The sequence below is a fragment of the Vicugna pacos genome, chromosome 30 (assembly GCF_048564905.1).
Source record: "Vicugna pacos chromosome 30, VicPac4, whole genome shotgun sequence".
NCBI lineage: Eukaryota > Metazoa > Chordata > Mammalia > Artiodactyla > Camelidae > Vicugna > Vicugna pacos.
The window spans coordinates 19,210,001-19,231,918 of NC_133016.1; the positions used below are offsets into that span (position 1 = coordinate 19,210,001).

The window sequence follows — 21,918 nt, forward strand, 5'->3', positions numbered from 1 at the left end:
AAGGAAGGAAGGAAGAAAGAAAGAAAGAAAGAAAGAAAGAAAGAGGAACACTCTGCTTTGCAGCCAGTGAGAGAGGGGCTCTTGTATTGGTGAACAAAAGTCTCCACCAGACGGTCAGTGCCATGGAAACCAAGCTGGGCTGGAGGAATGCAGGCGGCTGATGGGTCTTCTCGAAAGGCCGGCTGGCAGGCAGGCTGACCCAACCTGACACACAGCCAGGACCCGCGGACTCCGGGGACAAGTTGCACAATTCACTTGTTAACTAAGAATGGGAGGGTGAACGTATCCCCTCCAAAAAGAGAAGTTGGAGAATCACCGCTTCCTTTCAGTCAGATTCCTCCAAAGGTGTCCTGTCCAGTAAATGGAACACACACATGCATGCACACGCATACACTCTTGTATGCACATGAACACACACAGGGAAAGAGCAGGGCAGAGCCTGCTGCACAACAGCGACCTCATCTCTCCCAGTGGAACAGCAGCAGGGTGGAGTAGGGGTGAGTTGCACGCTCTGGAATCCAACGGCCTGGGTTCGAATCCCAGTCCTGCTCCTCGGCATGCAAGATATGGGGCCCGTTACTTAAGCACTGAGTCCTAGTCTCCCCATCTGTAAAATAAAGCCCAAAAGATCCTTTCGCCCAGATGCTGTGCGGCTCAGAGATGGTGTGAAGTACCACTCGCTGGGTACTTGACAGTTGGTCGTATCTAGCCCAGAGCCTGCAGGGTGGACATGTAACTCATGTTTCTTGAATGTATAGATGAATCTGCTTGCTTATTTATTTATAGCTCACAAGACACAAGTTTAATTAGAAATATACGACCTCTTCCTCAGTGTATCACGGAATTCCCTCAGAAGCCTAAGAGGGTAAAACTCCAGCAAACCCCAGTCCACAGCTCTCCGATCCGAGCAAGGCTAGGGTTCAGGTACCCCCCGCAGGCCCAGGTGAAGGACCTCTGCGGGCCTCTGGATAGCAGCATCACTGGCCTCAGGACCCCACGCAAGCTGCCGTCTCTGCTCCTCTTACCAGTCAGGACCACCTGGTTCCCAGACCCTGGGAAGTCTGGGGAGAGGGCACAGGCCTCCCCCATCAGACATGCGCAGCAGCGTGCGTCAGGTCAGCCAAATACCCTCTGAGGTGCTGCCTGGCAACTGGACAGAGGTCGCCCCCTCCTGTCATGCTCACCCCGGGGCCCCCACTCCACAGAGAAAGGCCAGAGGGAAAGGCTGTGCGCAGGACACGGCGGCCTGACGCTCCTTGCAGACAGCTGATTAGCATTCTGTCCGCAAAGCCCGCATCTCAGCAGCTCCCACCCAGACAGGCCGGGGGAAGAACTGGAACACTCCCACCAGCCCCATCACATTTCAGATTTAGAAACAGGGAGAGGGAGGAGCTGCAGCTTGTCCTTGTTGCCAAGGGCACTCCGGCTCCGGCGCTCTGGTGGGGATCTGGCGTTCTGGTGGGGACCTCGTGTGTGCTGCAGTCCCAGCACAGCTGGCCTGGCTCTGCAACGCCACGCCTCTCCCTGGGGGCTGGGAGGGGCGCCCAGACAGCGGAACCCACAGGGGCTGAGGCTGAACCGAAGTGTTTGCTCCGGCAACGGGTTAATGAGCAGTCACGTGTGGCCGCACAATCACTGCCCGTTAGACAGTTCAGGCCAATTGACAATTTTAAAAAAATCCATGTCTTGATAATCAAAAAAAAAAAACAAAAAACGCTCTCAAGCTATGCTGAATCACATAGTCGGATTTAGAGGAGTGTGTGTGTGTGTGTGTACTCATTAGACCTAACCCCGCGGACAATGGTTGGAGGAAGGTCACTAAAACCTCACAAATATATATATTTTTTCTTTCTTTTTTCTTTTTTCTTTACTTTTCCTTTTTTCCACAAATAAAAAAATATATATATTCACAAATGTATATATTTTTAAATGTACCTTACCAGCTTGTTGCTGAAACCTGAAATTCTACCTTTACTAAATCATTCTTTAGCTAAGAACTTCCTTCTACCTGAGTCCTGTTTCAAAACGAAAACATTGCCGGGAAAGAAATTAACTCTTCCCTTTAGGTTGCACCTTTAATATGTGGGAGGTGAGGGAGAAACTGGGAGAGCAGACAAATAAAAGAATCCCAGAAGGGGGATAAAAGTTCAGGGCAACAAATTTGCCCTTAATTTTCACCTCGCAGAAGCCATATTGCGTGTGTGTGTTTGAGGGGGCCCCAAAATGGGAAAGAAAATCCTTCCCAGTTTTTGTAATCATTAAATGATTTAATGATTTAAGTCAGACTCTCACATCAAAAGACCACCAAGATGGAAAATCCGATATTCTATTGACAACCTGGGTACCAATATCAGAAATGTCTCTTTAATGACATAGTTTAACCACCGTTCCTAAACAGGTAGTTATCCCTGATAAGAATGCCAGCCAAACATTGGAAAGAGGACGTTGGCGGGTGAAATAAGAACAAGAATTCAACCACAGTCCACCACTCATTCCTCTCCCTTGAGGTCCTGGGGTACGATGGGCAGAGGCTGGAAGAGAGCACCAGTTCACAGGCCAGGCTCGGCCCCAGCTCTGCCCTTGAGTCTTATATTTGCCCCTGGGTGTTACCTCACCTGCTGGACTAGAACAGTGGTTTTCAAACTGTGCTCCCCGATGCTCTGAGACCCTGAGACCCCTCCGGAGAAGGGAGAGGCCCAAGTAACAAGGCTAACACTGCCCACAAATGACCAGCTTCGCCCAAAACACCTCCTCTATGTGCTTCATAGACTGGGGTCCTGCCCAAGTTCAATCTGCAAAGAGGGCTCTTGACTAAAAAGAACATTTGAAAAGCCCTGGGTTAGATGTTCTCTAGGTGTCTCCCAAAGCTAACCCTTTACAGCTCACTCCAGCTGCCTCTCCGGGTGCACTCTGGTTCAGAAAAGCCAGGTGGGCGCAGCGGCCGAGGGAGCTCTGGCATCAGCTGTCAGCGGAGGAAGCAGAGCTTACCTGTGATTCTGCCCACAGTGCCTTTCACGAAGTTGCCCGCGTATCCAGCCACGTGAGCGCCAAGGCTGTAGCCAATCAAGTGAACATTCCCAAGAGAAAAGTCATCCTGCCCCTGCAGAAAGTCACAGGAGTGTGTGAGTGGAGAGTGTGGTCCTGAGCCCGCAGGGACACCACCAATTCAATGTCAGTCACGCCGGGAAAGAGACATGGGAGCTGGGGCATGGCTGGCACTGCTGATGGTGCAACACAGATGGGATACAGCCAGGTAAGGGGAAGTGAAAAGGACTTGGTGGCACTTCAAATGCCAAGCGCTGGGGACAGGGTGGAGGTTGTGACTAGGAGCTGCATACCTGAACTTTCCCCTACATGTTTCTGTTTTTTCTGGCAGTATCTAAGGGGGGAGTGGGGATGGGAGGAGTGGCAGTGTGGAGGTCAAAGCCGCCAGACTCACTGGAAACTAAGTGCCACCCCCAGCCCGCCGCAGGGTACTCCCTGCCTGCCCTCTTAGGCCCAGGAGCTGCCAATCTCCTCACCGCAAGCCCACCTGGGACCCTAGAGTCATGGGCACTCAGACAGGTACCCAGATAGGGCACTCAGCTGGGGGCACGAGGAGGCGGGGATTTGACCCGCAGCTCAGCAACCAAGCTCAGCAAAACTACCTAAGCAGAGGACTGAGGGACTGTTCAAGAATCCTGACCAGAGCTCTGCCAGAAATCATCAGATTCCCTGGACTTTTCTAAGGAAGGTCATTGCCCAGATAATTGGGTCACTTTGCCAGTCTCCTGTTAAGCCCACTGACCGCAGACACATCATTAACCTATAAAAAGGAAGTTTTATAGGACCTCAAGATCTGTTTTCCACACATATTTTATGCAAGGCATTAGGCTGCATTTATTTGAACCAACACTTTCCACCCTCAGTTCAGCCACCCTTCAGACGCAAGAGCAGACTTCAGTAGGTATCTAAGATTACCAGCTGGTCCAAGCTCCTGACCATTCCCAACCTGAGGGCATCAGCAAGTAACGATCCATAAGGCAAATTTTCTCCACACAAGTTAAAGTAACAAGAAAAACCCAGAAATGCATCAATAATGAGAAAGCTTTCTTAAAGTCCCAGCTTCCAAGTATTTCAAGCAATACTTCATTCAGTAAACATTTGAATCTCAAAGTTACTCTCAGACCTCTGAAGTTCACTGTAACAGCCTGATCTATTTCTTAAGAGGATTCGGGTTCAAGGTCCCACTCATGAAAGATGGACTCCCTTTGGTCTCATTACCTGCAGCCAGTTGAGCATCTTTGCAATGCTGTGTCCCACCTCCCTTGTGTTATCGACCGCATCTCTGTAAAGCTGGTGAGCCAGAGGAAGCCAGTCCACCACCACGATGTTGGCTCCTTTCTCTCTTGTCTGCAGGGCTGACACGAGTTTGTGGAGCCAACTTTCAAACATGCCACTCATCTGCAGAGAAAAGGGGACGTTTAACAAATATTCTTCTTCTGGGTTTCAGAAATCCTCATGAATATGGAATTCAGCTCCATGAACCTCTCTCAAGCCACTTCCAGGACTTTCACCTTGGCTACCCAGGCACCAAACACTTGCACGTGAGCAGGGCCAGCCACAGACAGGATTGCTACATGGGTGTTTGTTTTCCATTGCTCTTTACATCTCAGTTTTTCCCATCAAAACTTTCAGAGCAGGTGTCCTCTGCTGCTGCCCCACTGACCGATAAGACCACTATATGAGATACAAATTGGTGGCGATGCTGGCCTTAGGTTAGCCTGAGTCTTGGTCACAGTCAGGCAAGTAAGTAGCCTGGTCCATCATTCAAAAGCAGCTAAGAAGCGTTGCCCCGGAGAGTTAGTTTCTCTCTCGGAGATGCAGGGAGATGCTGTCTCTTAGGCAAATGCAGAGTTAACTAAAGACCCCTTCCCACAACCCATTTCTGCCATCCGTCTTGACCCCAGAGGAAGGAAGACCGGTCTCTGGAATCCCAAATTAGAACTCAGAACACATTTTCCCACAGAAACAAAGTATAAATGGTGACCACGTCCAGTTGTAAACCTATCCACAAGTACATTATTAGATAAAGAGATTTTCTGTGCCTCGCCTGGGAACCCAAACGCCATTTACAATCCTGCTTCTATGGGAAACTGCTGTTCCAAGTTCCAAGCAGATTACAAAAGAACTTTCTGGAATGCAAGCCATTTATAAGTGGCAGGCAGTTTGTATTTGCATTTTGACAGCGGGCCTTTAAAAAGGTTCGAATGCATGATTCTAATCATAGGCTGTAGGGTGAGGATGGCTGGACAGGCCCTTAATCATCTCTTCAATTACGGTACATAGGTAGGCGCCTCCTACCCTCTCCGCCAGGCCTGACCCAGCCATTGGTGATAGACCTAAAGAACCAGAAAGCATGTAACGGATATGAATTTCTCATCATTCAGAGGAGGAATGTCCCCTCCCAATTAGCCCAGGCAGAAACCTCTCACTTAATAGCACCATTTTCCTCCAGACTGCCATTATATAAGTGAACAAATCCCTCAGTGGTCAAAAGCTTCCGAGGCTGAGCGCTAAAGTCCTTTTTTTGTTGAAGTTTGTCATGGGCCTTTCAACGTGAATTGCTCAGCTAGGGCACATAAAGACCCCAATGCCTTTAAATGGAGCCATCTCTATACAAACACCAGGGCACCATGCCAGCCATCCAGGCCAGCTGGCTCCTCGCAGTCTCTCTGAGCCAGTCAAGCTGCTTCAGTGTAGCTCAGCTCCTACGGAGGGATGGCCCCCGCGAGGCGGTGGTTGACCAATGTAATTAAGTGTAATTAGAGGGCCCCTTAAAAGCCAGTGGAGCTGGGCTGCTGCCCTCAGGAGAGCCACTTTCTGAAAGCCCGCTGTGTGCCAGTGTTAAATACCACCCTGCTGGAGTCCAGATTGCCCCCTCAGCGAAGTGCCCATTACATTCTTCACAGCTGTCTGAAATACAACCAGCCCACAAGAAAAGAGGGGGAGAGTGGAATCTGGAAGCACCAGTATTCTTTTTAATTGACCAAACCAAAGGAAACCAAATCTCATGTAGAGCCATAGAGATCCCTCCCCTGGGCTCACCGTCCATCCATGAATGATGAAAAAAGTTTTGGCTGTCACATTGAAGCCACAATCTTCTAAGGGCTGCTTGTGGCCGAGGGAGAGGTGGCATCCTTTGTGGTCTGGGTCCTCAGAGGTGCGGAGGTTAAATCTCACAGGGGGGTTGGCAGCAGCCGGTACATCACTGGATTTGTGGAGCTCATCTGGGGAGAAAGACCAGAGCATGGGTATAACGAGCAGGCTGTGGCGGTGAGAGATCTGGGGTCTAGTTCTAGTCCACGCTTGAGCAAGTGACTTAACCTCTCCGGGTTTCAGAATGTTTCCTCCTCCCCTCCCAGAAATGTTGCAAAGATGTCATAAAAGGGACATCTTATCAATATTTAAGAGTATTAATTAGTCACTAGTATCAATTACTGTGAATCTGAAAAAAATAAGTCTCTCTTGTTTTTCTTTCTCTGCCCTATCCAAACGAGTTCTCCTTCCTTCTCTCAAATTACTACTTTCAGAGTATCCCTCAGTTCTTTTCTTGAAATACTTGAGACCCATCGAGGTTAGAATTCAGAAATGTTCAGATTTTAGAAAGACATTATGGTACATATAACATCTATTATATAACACCCCCCCATGGGGTATGGGGGCACTCCACATGAATCTAACACATCAATAATATTTCTGCAGGGAAATACATGACTACTCACACTCAAGGGCAAAAAAAAAAAAAAATTTACAAATATCCTCCTGTCAGTTCAGGTCAGTTTTTGCTGCCAAATAAGTAAGAGTTCAGGTCAGGTAAGGCCAGATCTTGCTGCCAAACTAGTTACCGAACACATGTTTCAATTTTGAAAGATCTGGATGTTGGAATTGGAGGCAAGAAGCTGTTGACCTATTATGCAGTGGGCTTCCCGTAGTGCTCTGGTCTCAACCCCAACACTTACCTCAAAGACCTCGTGCATCCTCAGCGCTCCTGGCAGTACCAGACGTGTGCCTGGCATTCTTTAAGCTTGCTAAATAAATTATTGAAGCCATGGGGAAGCTCGTAGGAGCAGCAAAATCTCTCCTTTCAGATCCTCTGCACCCACACAGTGCCGTATAGGAGATGGCCCTAGTCCCAAAACACAGCCAATGTCACTGATGGTGCCTACGGCCTTTTAACACTAGGTACTGCCACCACACTATTTCAGAAGGTCACAAATGAACCCCATCGAGCACTCTTCCAACCATCCTGGAAACCAGCTTAATAACCAGCTAGGAAATTAGAAATCAAACTCTCCTGTCACCCAGAAATCAGGGGAAAAGATAACAAATGACCATCCCAGGAGCTCAACGAATACCAGAGTTAGGAAGCAAATGGAGTCAGGGAGAGATCAGAGTGGTGGGGAGGTGGTGGTGAAGGGGACAAGGGGGAGGACAACAATGCACCAGACGTAAAAAGGATAAGGTTCAGAAAATGCAACTAAATATGCACAAGCAGAACAAAAGCCCCAACTGGCAGAAATTTGAAACATGGACATAACTAGTTCAACATCTCCCAATTTCTACCCAGATAACTACGCAGAGAGACTAGCTAGGAAGTCTAGGGGAAAAGGAAAGGGAGTCTGCTGGTTTCCTGGCACCGACCTGTGGATAAACCCCCATACTGACACAAAACGTTCACCTGAGCACCTGACTCTCTGACCCCAGAGTTCTCTAGCCTCATTCCTACTACTTTTGGCTAGAATCACTTCAACCTCTGGGAGTTCATGATAGTTCTTCATCCAGATGTCCTCAGGGCGTGTTGTCACCTCCTTAAAGTTCAGAAGCTCAGCGGTCAGCTTCTCAGTAAAGGAAGCCAGGCCACGATTAAAACCACGCCACCTTCTCCCACCAGCCCTCTGTACCTTCCTCTTCTGCTTTACTTTCCTCCAGAATACTGAGCACTATTTATATATCTTAATTACTTGGCCATTTGTCTTCCCATCTCTGAAGTGTAAGATCTTGGGGGGCAGGGGTTTTCACCTGTTTTGTTCACTGCTGTAACCCCCTCCTCTGGAAGAAGGCACTACGCAACAAATACTTCTTCAAATGAATGAGATGATCCCCAAATACTCAGAATCACAGAAAGTAGAAGTTGGAAGGAAGTTGGTAGCACTTTCCAGGAAATGAACTAGAGATGTAACCTACCCCCATTCAACTGCACTAGAGTTGGGAACACGTTAAGTAAAGCAAGGTTTTCCCATTGATTCAAATTAACCCTTCCACGTGTGCATAAGCTGACAGGGACCAACATCACTTGACCCCAACCCCAGCAGAATAGCAGAAGATGAAACAATGGGGTGTAACTCAGGGGTTCCTCTCCCTCCTCTGCCTAACTAATTGGCTTGATGCTCCTGCTGGGTGACCCTACCCTCTCTCCTCCAAGGTAGGCTTCCTCCAATAGAAGAGACTGCCATGCAGAACTCAGAAGAAAAGCTAGCAGCTAGGAGGAGGAGGAGGAGAGGTAGGAAGAGGAAGAGCCAGGGCTGGAAAGAGTATTGGAGAAGAGATGGATGGCAACCTGGGGAATAAGCCCAGCCACTTCTCTGCTCAAGTTACTCATCAAATGATCATGGCTAGCACTCATCAAAACAAAGCCAGATGCTCTGATACCTTAACTTTTATAACACCTACTCCACGATTTAAAAAGGGGGCACCAGGCGACAGAGCTTTTTCTAACAACCTTCTTGCCTCGAAAACTCCAGGTTCAACGAGGAAGACAATGTTACAGAGCTGCTGGCAGCCAACTTTGCTGACTGGACATCACAGATAAGGGAACCACATAACGGCAAGGAGGTGGGGCGAGAGCGAGCGCAGGCCAGCGCAGCCGCCAGCCTGCGGCTTCTTGGGTGCCTGGCCGGGGATGCCCTCGTCAGAAGCGCCGAGGAACAAGTGGACTGCAAGGCTGATTAGGAGGAGCAAATGGACAGCGCAGGGAGAAAGGAAGGAGGATGTCGCAGGATTGAGGAAGATTGAAGAAGGGCGGGCAAGACAGAGGGGACCTGGCACAGAAAAGAAGTTGTGGGGGTGGTAATAAAATTAAATGCACGTTACCTTGCGGCCATCCCTCTGGACCAAGGGGTGTGGGGCCTCCCGCGGCAAAGCAACAACAGGCTCTCCAGAGGCAGAGCAGAAGAACGGAGTTTCTCATCCTTCCCCTTCACACCCGCTTCCCCCAAAGAGGGCTTTTAAAAGGACAATAAACAAAAACACCTCTCGGAGTTTCCAGCAGTCTGAGCCTGTAAGAGTCGAAGTGGGCAGCCCCCTCTCAACCAGAGAGTGGCCTCAGACAGCCGAAGGTGGAGAAGGTGGAAAATGAAAACTTGGCCAAACTAAGCCGCGCGGTGGAGGGAGTGGGTTATGAAGGGGCTTGAACCAGAACCAGATCTGCCCTCACGCGTGCCGCCCGCGCGGGAAGCCAGGGCTCGCCACTGTCACACCGCGAGCGAGGTAGTTTTTTTAAAGTATTGAAGTCATCTGACCCATCGCCAGATGGCGATTTGCATAATTTATTCCCTTCCCCGGACTCTGATTGGTCACACCTTCGCTGACGCCCGAACCAAAGACTCCCCAAAGTTTGAATGAAAGCGCCGCACACCCACCGCGTGGACGCTCCGCACGCGCTGCCTCGCTTCCTCCCCAGCCGGCTCCGCAGACAGCCGCGCTGCAGCCACCCCACTTTTTCCAAGTGCCTCCTCCCGGACCCTAGATAATCCACTCGCCCCTGACACCCCAGGGGGAACATTGCCCCAAACCCCTACTCCCGCTGCGGATGCGAACCCTGGAGAAGGAAGGCTATCCTCTCCAAAGCGCAAAGCAACCCCCGTGCCCGAAATAATCTCTCCTCGCCCCGCGCCAAGTGGCCAGATGAAGGAGAGCCACCTGGTCAACCTGTGGTCCTTCTTTTCTCCCTTTCCGCTTGCTTTCCTGCCCAGCGAGGCCCGCGACAGGTGCAAACGGCGTGATGGGACAATAACTCGCAGAGCTGAGGGGCTCCGGGCTGTGGCCTGGGCTTTAGGATCGCTCAGAACCCTCTTGGAGTCCTTGCTCCGCCGCTAGCTGCAAAACCCAGGGCAAGTCATCCAACTTCTCCAAGGCCGTTACTTCGTCCCCAGTACGAGAGTGGTAACCGTTCCTGCCGCTTAGGGATGTTGGGGAATTTAAAAGACACAGCGCTTAGTGCGGCGCCTGCCACGTGGTAGGCACTATCGCACCGGGGGATGGACAAGAGGGATGCCAGGCAACACTCCCCAAAGGGAACAGTGAGCCAAGCTTTGGGGGGGTGTCTCACGCGTAATCAGCGCCAAGTTTCCGCCAACGTGCACAACTACCTATTCCGTGGAATTAAGCATTTTCTTCCTCTCCCTTCTCTTTTTTCCCTCCTCTCCTTCCCTTTATTGACCCGCGCGTCCCTGCTCCTCCCACGGGTGCTCAGCCTGCCGCACCCCAGGACGTGGAGGCGAGCGCTCCGACCTTGGCCAGGAGTCCAAGTCTGGCGCGAGGGGCCGGGAATGAGCCCCGGGCACTCCCCGGGCGGCGGCCGGGACAGCTAGGGGGCGGCTGCGCCACAACAGCCCTTGGGAATCGGAGAGGTAGAAAGCGTCCTGGCAGGGCTGCGCCCCGCCATCCCGCCTGGTTCTAGCCTGAGCTGGCTGTGCAAGACTGCACCTTGGACCGCGAGTAACCCCGCCGGAGCCAGGAACCGGTCCCGCTCCTACCTGGAGAGGAAAATCGCCCGAGCAGCACCGCGCCCCTACCTCCTTGGTGTCGGGGCCCCAGCCTGGAAGATCTGTGTGGGGAAACCAGCCTGGAGGAGCTGGTCGTGTTCTGACCTATCCTTGTTACTTTTGTTACTCCAGCTGCCAGCGGAGCACGCTTTGTCCCTCCTGTGCGCTAAAAAAAAAAAAAAAAAAAAAAAAAAAAGGCGGGCTCGCTTTTTTTTTTAAGTGTAAAACTCAGTGCATTTTACGAGCGTGGTAAACAGCACCGCCAGAAACGTTGCTTCCCTCCTCTACCGCTCTCCTCCATTGGTAAACTATGCAGACTAAGTTGGGTATCATCTCCATTTTACAGATGGGAAAACTGAGTTATGGGACAGGCTACAGTTCTGAAGCTAGTCTTGACAACCAGATCTCTCTCTCTCTCTTCCCTCAGTTTGATTTAGCCAATTGACCTCTAAATATGAGCCCTTGGGAACCATGTCTCCATCTCTTCAGTGATCGAGGCAGTGGGAAACCTGGGGGTCAAAAATCCCCTTCTCTGTTCTGAGATGCTCAAATCATAGTCTTCAGAACCTTAACTGGACAGTGTTGAGGGTGTGTTTTGGGGGCCTTTGTCACAAGTGGATCCCCACAGAGAGCTTGGTACTCCTGCAAAGTTGGTTATCCTACCTGGAAAAAAATATATATATATATATATATTCAACAAGATTAATATCCTTTTTTTTCTCTTAAACTGCCTAGGCTAGGAAACCATTTACTCTTTATTGCTGGTTGGTTAGAGTGCCCTCCTGTGTCCCTATATTAAAACATCATGTGAGAACTTCCACAGGATATAATGAAATTATAATCAGAGCATTAATGTATAACATCAACTGTTTGTTACTCTTTATACTTTCCAGTAGACCCACGAGGATATCTGGGGAGCCTCCTGTGTGGAGGAAGTCCCTGCTTGGGGAGCTTCAGCAGAAACTTCTGTTTGTGTCACAGTCAAAATTTCAGGGTCTCAGGTTATTCTAGCAAAGGACTCTGGTCATTCTTTTAGGTAGCCCATCATCTGAGGCACCTTTCTATGTTAGAGGAATGAGTCCCCTCTCATGAGAGAAGTCCACTTTCCACTTCAGAAGCTGAAAAGTAAACACACATCTTTCCAGCCTCCCTTGCAGCTAGAGTTCCCGGTTTAAACTCAGCCAATCAAACCCTGAGGTGAAAGCGAGTGAGTCTGGAGAACGTAGCCATGCCACTCTGCCAGTGGAACAGCAGTGGCAGCCAGCTCTGGTTTTGGTGGGCAACAGTGGTGTCATCCCCCAGACCAATCTACAGTGAGACTTGAGCAATGCAGTCTTCCTGAGTATACTTCCAAGCATGGTTCTTTTGCCCTACAGATAGTCTTTTTTTTTTTCAACTTTTATTTATTTATTTTAATTTTGGGGGGAGGTAATTAGGCTTACTTATTTATTTATTTTTAGAGGAGGTACTGGGGACTGAACCTAGACCTTGTGTATGCTAAGCATGTGCTCTACCACTTGAGCTCTACCCTCCCCTCCGCCCTGCAGATACATTGATTGCTACCTAATATGAGTTGCTCTTCTGCATAAATGAGCCAGAACTAAGAGCCAAGTAAGCCGAGGAATGCTGCTCCCTTGATGGAGGTTTGGCACTCCCTTTCCAAACTTTGTGGGCAATACATAACTCGGGGGGATCAAAGTGCCACTTGAAACATGGCAAGTCTGAATTGAGATGTGCTAAGTATCAAATACACGCCGATTGCAAAGACTTCGAACAAACAAGATAGTAAAAATATTGCATTCATAATTTTTATGTTGATTAAATGTTGAAAATATTTGGGATACACTGAGTTTGGTAAAACATAGTTCTAAAATTAATTTCACCTTTTTACTTTTTATAATGGTTGCTGGAGAATGGTTTTAATGGCTTTTTATAATGGTTTAATTATGTACTAGTTAACATTGTATTTCTACTGAACATTCTAAAGTATTATGATTTGCCCTTTCACCTAGTTAATGCTAACTCTCATCAAACTTCAGATACCTGCTTGTGTCTCTTCTTCAGAGAAACTTGCCCTGACCCCTGGCCTAGGTTTCCTTTAAGAATGTTCCTTTCTTTTATAGAACTTACCTCGGTCTTTAATTAGACATTATTTGTTTGACTATTTGATTAATGTCCCTCTCCCTGTTAGAATTTAAGCTCTAAAAGCAGCACCTGGATTTATTTCTGTTTACCATTCTTCTCCCAGAGTACAGCATAAAGCCTGTATATAGAAGGCTTATAATATTTGTTGAATGATCACCACTTTCATACATCAAAGGTGGACGAAAAACAAATTATTTCAATAGACGTTTGAAAAAATTAGAAATAAGATAATCCAATAACAAGGGTGATTACATAATAAATATACAGAAATCTCTACTTTTCGAGTATTATGGGGAAGGGTTTTTTTGGGGGGGGGAAGGTTCTTTAAGCAAAATATAAACACAGAGGCAAAAATGAAAGAATAATAATCTTGGCCACACAAAAATTTTTTAAAACTTTTCCACACTAAAAAAGACTTTAAACAATTCAAAATAAAACTTAAAACTGAGTTACAAAATGTTTGTTACATCCAAGAACTCGCTTTCTTAATTTTCAATAAATTTTTACTGAAAAAAAAGATAATTCAATCTGTCACCTTTATGCAAATTAGAAAAAAGATTTCCTTCCTCAAGATACTTTATCTCCACTTTTGGGCAAAACTATCACACCATGCTAATTATGTTAGGATGAGACACTTGACTGTCATCTGTCAGAAAAATGGCATAATGAATATTGAAATCTATGATTTCTACCACGTGAATAGCAGCCACTAGGCTGAACAGTATACAACCCACACAGGCACTGACGGCATCTATAGTCCAGATTTAGATCATTGTAAATAGTATCATTCACTCATATGAACAGCCACCAGGATTAAAAGTTTGTGTTGGATACAACTAAATTTTTTTTTCTACAGAATTATAAGCATTCTTGGTCCCTCCCGAAATTCCAGTAATACCCTCTAATCATTGGAACCATCATAAACAGTCCTAGACTTTTCCAAAATGCCCCCAGGAGATGGCAATCTCCCCAGAGAACCAGTGGTCTAGACTGGTTGGAAGGCACAGAGGAAGACCTTAACTCTTTGTTTTATGCTTTTCGTTACAGCTTGAATTTTTCACCATAGGCATACATTTTTAAAAAATGAATAATTAAAGTACACAAATATAAATCAATTAAATCGCTATTCGAGAGAGGAGCTAAGTACTAGGGGTGGAGGAGTGATTCCAGTAAGACACACAACATTTATTCCAGTACATAATAGTAACAGAGGCCTGAGGTCCACCATGGTCTCAGCAATAACTAGTTGAAAGAGTCTGGTCCAGAAAGCCCAAAGCTTGATTCTCGCCCCAAGAAAATCAACAACCACCCCTACGGTGTCTTGCATCTCTAAACAGATGGATGGCATAGAGTGCCTTAGTGTTCAGACTTGTTCAGACTTGTTCAGACTAGAAAGCACTTGAAGGTCACAATGCTTGTTTCTGAAGACCATTAAACGTTAAAATATTTCGTTCGTTCCCATAAACTATGATCTCACGGAAAACTGTTTATTTAGCTGAAGTGTGTTGCTTGAAAATGTCAGTTTCATTACGTTTACACACTGCAAAACATACAGTGAGAACACGATTGCAAATACAGGTGAAAAACCAGCTGTCAAAGATCATAGGCCAGTTCCAAGTTTTTCCATTACTACTCCTTTGTGACTTATTTGTGTTCTTTTACCCGTTGGAAGCACACAAGTAGTAGAAAGCATAAAAACTTTAAGAAAAAGTATGGCTTCTCTGTAAGACTAAAATGAGTCCAACATAAAGTTTTTTAAAATGGTAAAATTGAAATAGAGACTGTGCATTAGTTAAGAGTACTGAGCGGAGGGTATAGAGCTCGGTGGCAGAGCACCTGCTTAGCACACATGAGGTTCTGGGTTCAATCTCCAGCACCTCCATTAAAATCAATAAATAAACCTAATTACTTTACCCCTCAAAAAAAAATTTAAAAACACCAAAGAGACTATATGAATGTTTATATATTCATAGAACATTTCTGGAAGGATTTAGAAGAAACTAGAAACACTAATTTCCTCTGGGAAGGATATTTGAGTGGCTGGAGAAAGGGGTGGAGATAATTTGGGTTTGTTTTTTTTTTAACTCTACATAACTTTTTTGAAACTTTTGCATTTGAATCCCACAAATTCATTGTCTATTCAAGACTAAATAGATGGAAGTAAAGCCAAAGAAAATAAATGTTGAGGATGGAAAAAGGCCTTGGGCTTGGAGGACAGTAGCCATGGAGGGTTTCAACAGTTATGGAAATAGAACCTTACAGGGGGCACAGTGAGCAGAGAACAGGAGGAGAGGCAATGGGAGAGGAAACAGATGCTGTTCTGTCAAGACGCCTGGGAGAGCAGGCAGGAGAGGCTTCCTCGGTGCCCTGATCCCACCTTCACAGGTGGATCTGAGCCAGACAAAGCCCTTTTGTGGACTGGCAGCTGTGGTTGCCTAGAACCCCAAACTATGCCCAGCTAGGAACAAACTTGGCCAAATTTCTCTCCTTTCAGCATCTGACCTAGGAAATACTAAAGGATGGAGTAGGAGCCTAAAAGGGAAGCCAAAGAGATGCCCAGAATGGCAGAGGGGTCGTGTTGGGCCACAGGTGAGCCGAAGCCAGATATGAGCTAAAGAAAAGACACACAGAGCAGCAGGGGATTGTGAGGAACCACCCCTGAAGGATGAAAGCATCCAAAGCAGAGGAAGCCGTGAGTCACAATAACGGTGATCACACCAGGCTAGGGCCGCTGAGATCCATGAACTTCAGCTCTTCAGACCTGCCCCCGACAGGAGGGTGGCCGCAGTATCAGCATCACCTGAGCGCTTGTTCGCCATGCAAATTCTCGGACTCTGCCCTAGTCCCACGGAATTGCAATCTGCGTTTTCACAAGCCTTCCAGATGATTCCAATGCACCTTACGCCTTAGAACCTGAGGGCTCCTCTGTGTGGACGATTCCGGCCTGTGTGTGTCTTTACAACAAACCCCACTGCTAAAGCTAGCATAAGCTCTCCAGCAGATCTTGTTTCCCACACCAAAGCTGCCCAATACAACCTTACCCCACTGGGCAAGCTACCTCCTACTTTTACTTGGAACCTCAGCTCAAGGGCCACCTCCTCCAAGAAGCTTTCCTTGCAGATCTTACCCAGCCTAAGTTAGGTGTTGCTTCATTGTGCAGCCACCCCCGAAACCTCCAGCATAACACTTATCACCATGTCCTATAATCAAAGATCTATTTGTTCCTCTCCCACTCGAGTGGGACTATGTCTTCACCAGCACAGGATTAATATCAGGTATTAATAGCTATTATTATTAAGCACCCAAACAAATAAACGTATATATACAGAGAGAGAATGACTATTATTTTCCCTGGATCATAGCAGCTAACTCCTCTCTTGTGAAGTTTCCCAGGAGGGCAAGCCTGCTCAGCCAAGTGGTAATTGTTACTAATGAGCTGTGACAACCCAAGCTGAATTAAAACCCTTTTATCCTTTGCAGGGAATTCCAAGTAGTTGGCAGATAATCACCGGACAGAAGCAACAGAAGATGGCCAGGAGGCATGGCTGGCTGACTGGGTCCATGCTTGAGGTACATATAAAAGGTCCCTTTCAGGGATCCTGCCTAACAGGGATCATTGCAACACAAACAAAAACTCTCCAAAGATGATATAACAATAAGATAATAAAGAGACAGGAAGAAGGAAGAAAACAAGAAAATAGACAGTATATATACATAACATGTATGAGTGAGCTAACACTGTGAGTGGAAAAGTAAGGATGAGTATGCATAGTTTGCACAGCTGTTACTGCCCTCGTTTCTTTAACGTCACGACTAGAGTTGCTATTTACGGCTTGCTTCTTCCACAGCCCCATTCTATGTTCCACCTGCCCTCAGCCTTTATCTCAGCTACCCGAATTTTTTACTTGGTGAGCTGACCCCAAGTCTTTATTCTGAAAAAATCAGAATCCTCCGTAGGCTTGCCTTTTTAGTGGCTATATTTTCACGTTAACTTCTATTTTTGGACATGGAAGTACTAAGACACCCCAGAGAATGCCCAGAGTCCCAGACATAGTCCTCTTTGCCCCAGCTGTGTGGCAGCAACCAAATTCCCCCAGGTAATGGGATCAGTCACTTCAGCGGTAGCTCATAACCAGGCGGCACTCTGGTCTTCCAATTCAGTGGAACCATTATGGGGTCTCCCGGGGGAACCGTTCCTCTCCGTGGGAACCAAGACCTCCACACCAACAGAACCAAAGGTACAAGAACAGCGGGCAAACATTCTGTGAAAGGGTTAAGTGTAATAAGTAGTGGAGCACTCCCAGTCTACCTCTTGATTCCTAGACCCTACGTCCTGTCTGTGGGAAAAGCAGCACCATGTTTTGGCCACTGATTCAAAGCGTGTTCCACACCCTGTAAGCCAAGACCTCAGCACTCAGGTTGTTAATCCCAGTTAGTACTGTATCTGCCTTCTGTTCCACCGCTCAGGACAAAAGGGGCCACATGGTAAGAACAGTGATTGCCATGGGCTTGAGCCCATGTTGGTTGCTGAAGTGAGTTCCCCGGCCAACAGCAATGTTGTATGGGATACGTTACACATCTAAAGCATTCTATAAATTCATAGACGGCAAGGGTGTTGCCTGTCAAGACTGGAGAAGGCAAATCCAAATTCCATTCAGAATGCTACCTATTTCAGTGGAACAAAACATTATTCCCCTCCTAATGAAAGGAGCCCAATGTAATCAATCTGCCACCATGTGGCTGGTTGACTCCACCCCCACCCCAGAGAAAAATGCTCCACTGGGGACTTAGTTGGTCCCTGTTGTTAGTAGGTTCGACTCTCAGTAAAAGCAGTATCCATATTAGTTTTGGTGAAGGGAAGACCTTCTCAGAAGTCTGAGCACCAAATTAGCAAAGCCTGCCCTCCAGTCATGAGGTGCCAGAAGGAGCTGGGAAGCCCCCCCTTGTCAGAAGTCTCCATGGGCCCCTCCACTGATACTCTAATCCTGATGCCCCCCACCTCGTCTGCTTGGCTCTCACTTCCACCTACTTTCTGCGCTTACAATCTCTGTATTACTCCCATGTTCCATCTTTGCTCTCTCAGCCAATGGCCAGTGAGCCGTGGGAGAAAGGAAGAAGGCAGGATGGTGGTCCCCCTGCCTCTCTGTCTCTGGTGCTTCTCCAGGGGAGGCGATGTCTCCGCCACAGCTCTAACTGCTGTCCATCAGACCCGCTGTGGCTCCAGTCTCCCTTGGGAGACGCTGGCCCCTGGCTCTGACAACACTACCTCCTTCCTTTGATCTTGGGGTGGTCAGAAGGCGCTTCCTTCTGTTACCAGTCTCCTGACACCTCATCAGCCCCTATCTGGCACCTCAGCTCCTCCATCATCTCTGTAACCAATACCCAGATTAAATTCCTTCTGCTTCACAGACTTCAGTGGTTTCTCTTAAACTGGTTAGCCCCTGACTGATAAAGACATATTGGATTGGTTTTTGAAGGCACTTTCACACCCCCACCATTGCTTGCCTGGAAAAGTCTTATTTCATATCTCAATGTTCAGCTTGAAAATTCTTCCCTTTCTAAAGACTTTCTTGTCGCCCTCCTCCCCCTCATCGCATCTCACCCTTGCCCTGAATTCATTGCTCTGCCTCTGGACAATCTCAGCACTTGGATTCTACCATTTGTTCCAGATTATTGTTCCTGTGTCTGTCTTTGACTAGGATGGGAGTTTTTTGATGGCAGAAACTAAATTTTATGCACCTATTTATATGTTTGAAACATGATAGGCATGGAATAAATGTTTACAGAATGAATGGTGGAGTAATAGTGCCTTCCTCTACTTAAAACAAGAACAAGAGGCTGGAGGGAGGGGTTGGAGAGGAGTTAGCGTTTCCTTGGGAGAAGATGACAAAGTTTGGGAGAAGGATGGTGGTGATGATGGTTGCACAACAATGTGAATGCACTTAATGCCACTGAACCGCACACTTAAAACTGGTTAAAATGGTAAATTTTATGCCATGTATATTTTACCACAATTTAAAAAACTAAACTAACAACTAAAATACCCTGTATTCTCAACAATAAAATGAAGTTCTGCACCCTACTTCTGAAATCGACCTCCAAGATCAGTACCTGGGGAATATTTCCATAAGGGAGGAAGCAAATCCACGGAATTTCACTGCAGCCCCACTTACAATAGCTAAAGCAAGGCAGGGAGGATGGACAACTCAAATGTCCAGTTAGGAAAATGGATAAGTAAATTGTACCATTTCATATGATGAGGTACTACATGATAATGAAAATGACTCAATGAGAAATTCATTGATCAACACAGATCAATCTCAGAACCATAGCAAAAAACAAAGGCTGCAAATTTTATCTACAGTCTGATTTAGTTAATCTGAAAAAGAAACAAAACAATATAGCACATTGTTTATGGCCACATTCATGTACATAGTAAAAGTATAAAAAGATGCAATTTCAGGTGAGTGATTAACTGGAAGAAAGGGAGCCAGAAGGGATGAGATTATCAGACTTTGATACTATATTTCCTACAAAAGGAGAGAATGCTAAAATAAATAAGGGAAAATATCACATATTTGTTCAATCAAGTGAATGGACTATGTGGAGGTCAATTCTATTTTTCTGTGCTTTCCTGTATTCTTGAAATATCTCATAATTTTAAAATCTAAAAATCAAATTAAGTTGATAACATAAAGTCAGATTCCTTGGTGACACACACTTGGATTAACCAAATCCTCAGTACACAACCATTTGCAAACCCAGGCATGTGCCCCTTTACTGAAGCATGAGGCAGTGCCAGGAGGTTTGAGTTTGAGGAAACAATTGCAATAGGGGCACATGCACACATGGATGCACACACACACACATACACACACAAGACAACTGGCTGTGGAGTACTAAATGAAAAACCCAGAGTATCCACAGTGGGACGGAAATAGAACAGAAATAGAATGTCCTCTATTTTGTATTAAGAAAGGAACCAATTAGGTCACTGCTTGAAAGTAGAAGGTTCCGCTAATGACAGCCAATGCAAGTTAAGCCGGCTACCCAGAGGCTGGTGACAATGCAGACAGAGGACTATGAACTCATCTACAAAACAGAAACAGACTCGCAGACATAGTAAACAATCTTAAGGTTATGGGGGAAAGGGGGTAGAAAGGGATAAATTTGGGAGTTTGAGATTTACAAATGTTAGCCACTATATATAAAAATAGGTTTAAATAAAAGTTTATTCTGTATAGCACAAGGAACCATTTTTAATACCTTGTAATAACCTTTAATGAAGAATATGAAAACAAATATATGTATGTATATACATGACTGGAACATTGCGCTGTACACCAGAAATTGACACATTGTAACTGATTGTACTTCAAATTTAAAAATATATATTTCCTTGCTCAAAAAAAAAAAAAATGCAGGCAGAGGAGCAGGGAAGAATGCTGATTTCTTGTCGGCGGGCCTAACTGGGCCTCCAGGGGGAGCCAGGCTGTCTCAAGGAGGGCAAGCCAGGAAGCGAGGGAGTCAGTGGCCACCTGCCCAAGATCCCAGCGAATCTAGTGAACGGAATCCTTAAAAATCTTCTAGACTAACTGCTCACTTACTGCAGAAATCTCTTCTACAGCACCCTGTCCAACCTCTGCTTAAACACCTCCAGAGTCGGGGCACCATGGTTTTTGAGGCAGCCAGTTCCATCACCGGATCATTTTGGTTGTTGGAAGATTCTTTTTTGTTTAGTTTTTTTGTGTTTTTTTTTAATTGAAGTATAGTTGATTTACATTGTGTTAATTTCTGGTACAGCATAGTGGTTCATGTATACATATATATATTCCTTTTCATATTCTTTTTCATTATAGGCCATTACAAGGTATTGAATATAGTCCCCTGTGCTATGCAGTAGGACCTTGTAGTTTGTCTATTTTATACGTAGTAGATTAAAGAAATTAAATATGATTTAAAGAAATGGAAAGATAGTCTATGCTCCTGGATTGGAAGAATTAATATTGTTAACATGGCCACACTACCCAAAGCAATCTATAGATTTAATGTGATCCCTATCAAATTACCAAGGACATTTTCCACAGAACTAGAACAAATAATCCCAAAATTTATATGAAATCACAAAAGACCCAGAACTGCCAAAGCAATACTGACAAAAATGAATGAAGCTGGAGGAATAATCCTCAGACTTCCGACAGTACTACAAAAACTACAGTAATCAAAACAGCCTGGTATTGGTACAAAAACAGATATATGGATCAGAATAGGGAGCCCAGAAATAAACCCACACACCTACAGTCAATTAATCATCGACAAAGGAGGCAAGAATATACAATGGAGAAAAGACACTCTCTTTGACAAGTGGTGTTGGGAAAACTGGACAGCTGCATGTAAATTAGAACAGTCTCTCACATCATACACAAAAATGAACTCAAAATGGCTTCAAGATTGTTGGAATATTCTTGTATTTTTAAAGAGGAATCATCAGAACTGAAGCAGGAGGCATAAGAGTCCAATCACAGTGTGTAAAATGTATGTGGGTGAGATCATATATCAAAATATAAAATATTAACACTCTGATTAAATACTCTGAATGTTGGAATTCTTAGTGATTTTTATTTTATTTATTTGTCTTTATTTTCAAAAATGAACAAGTTTTACTTTGGTAAAGTGAGAAGAGACAATATTGCATATATTTTAAGTTTGGTGGGGACATACTGTTCTTTCTCACAGAAGTGAAATAGGCCCTTTCCCGTCTTGCACGTATCGGTCCCCATTCTGGGATCTACTCTCAGATGGGCAAATGGGTCCAGGCTGGGCCAGCTGGAGAGAGGCCAGATCAAAACTTGTAGTGTGGCTGGTTCACACTGGGCCCTTGCCATTCAACCTGAAGAGAATGAAGCTTTCCAGTAACTACGGTAAATTTAAGCACATCCACTCTTCAGATCAGTGAGTTGGGAAAACC

The 21,918-nt window shown here is 46.0% G+C and overlaps 1 protein-coding gene across 2 annotated transcripts in view; it reads right to left on the minus strand.

Annotated features, from left to right (window-relative positions):
• Positions 1-10,476, minus strand: part of LIPG (lipase G, endothelial type) — a 24,110-nt gene extending 13,634 nt beyond the window's left edge. Inside the window, exons 1-4 of one of the 2 annotated variants that reach the window (XM_072952260.1) lie at positions 9,133-10,476; positions 6,088-6,269; positions 4,264-4,443; positions 2,989-3,100 (exon numbers count right to left, since the gene is read on the minus strand). In XM_072952260.1, coding sequence (XP_072808361.1) covers positions 2,989-3,100; positions 4,264-4,443; positions 6,088-6,269; positions 9,133-9,229 — 571 coding nt within the window. In that variant the 5' untranslated portion in view covers positions 9,230-10,476. Of the gene's footprint in view, positions 1-2,988; positions 3,101-4,263; positions 4,444-6,087; positions 6,270-7,001; positions 7,284-9,132 lie in introns of those variants that run through there. The other variant, XM_072952261.1, reaches the window with a different exon arrangement.
• Positions 10,477-21,918: the final 11,442 nt, after the last annotated feature.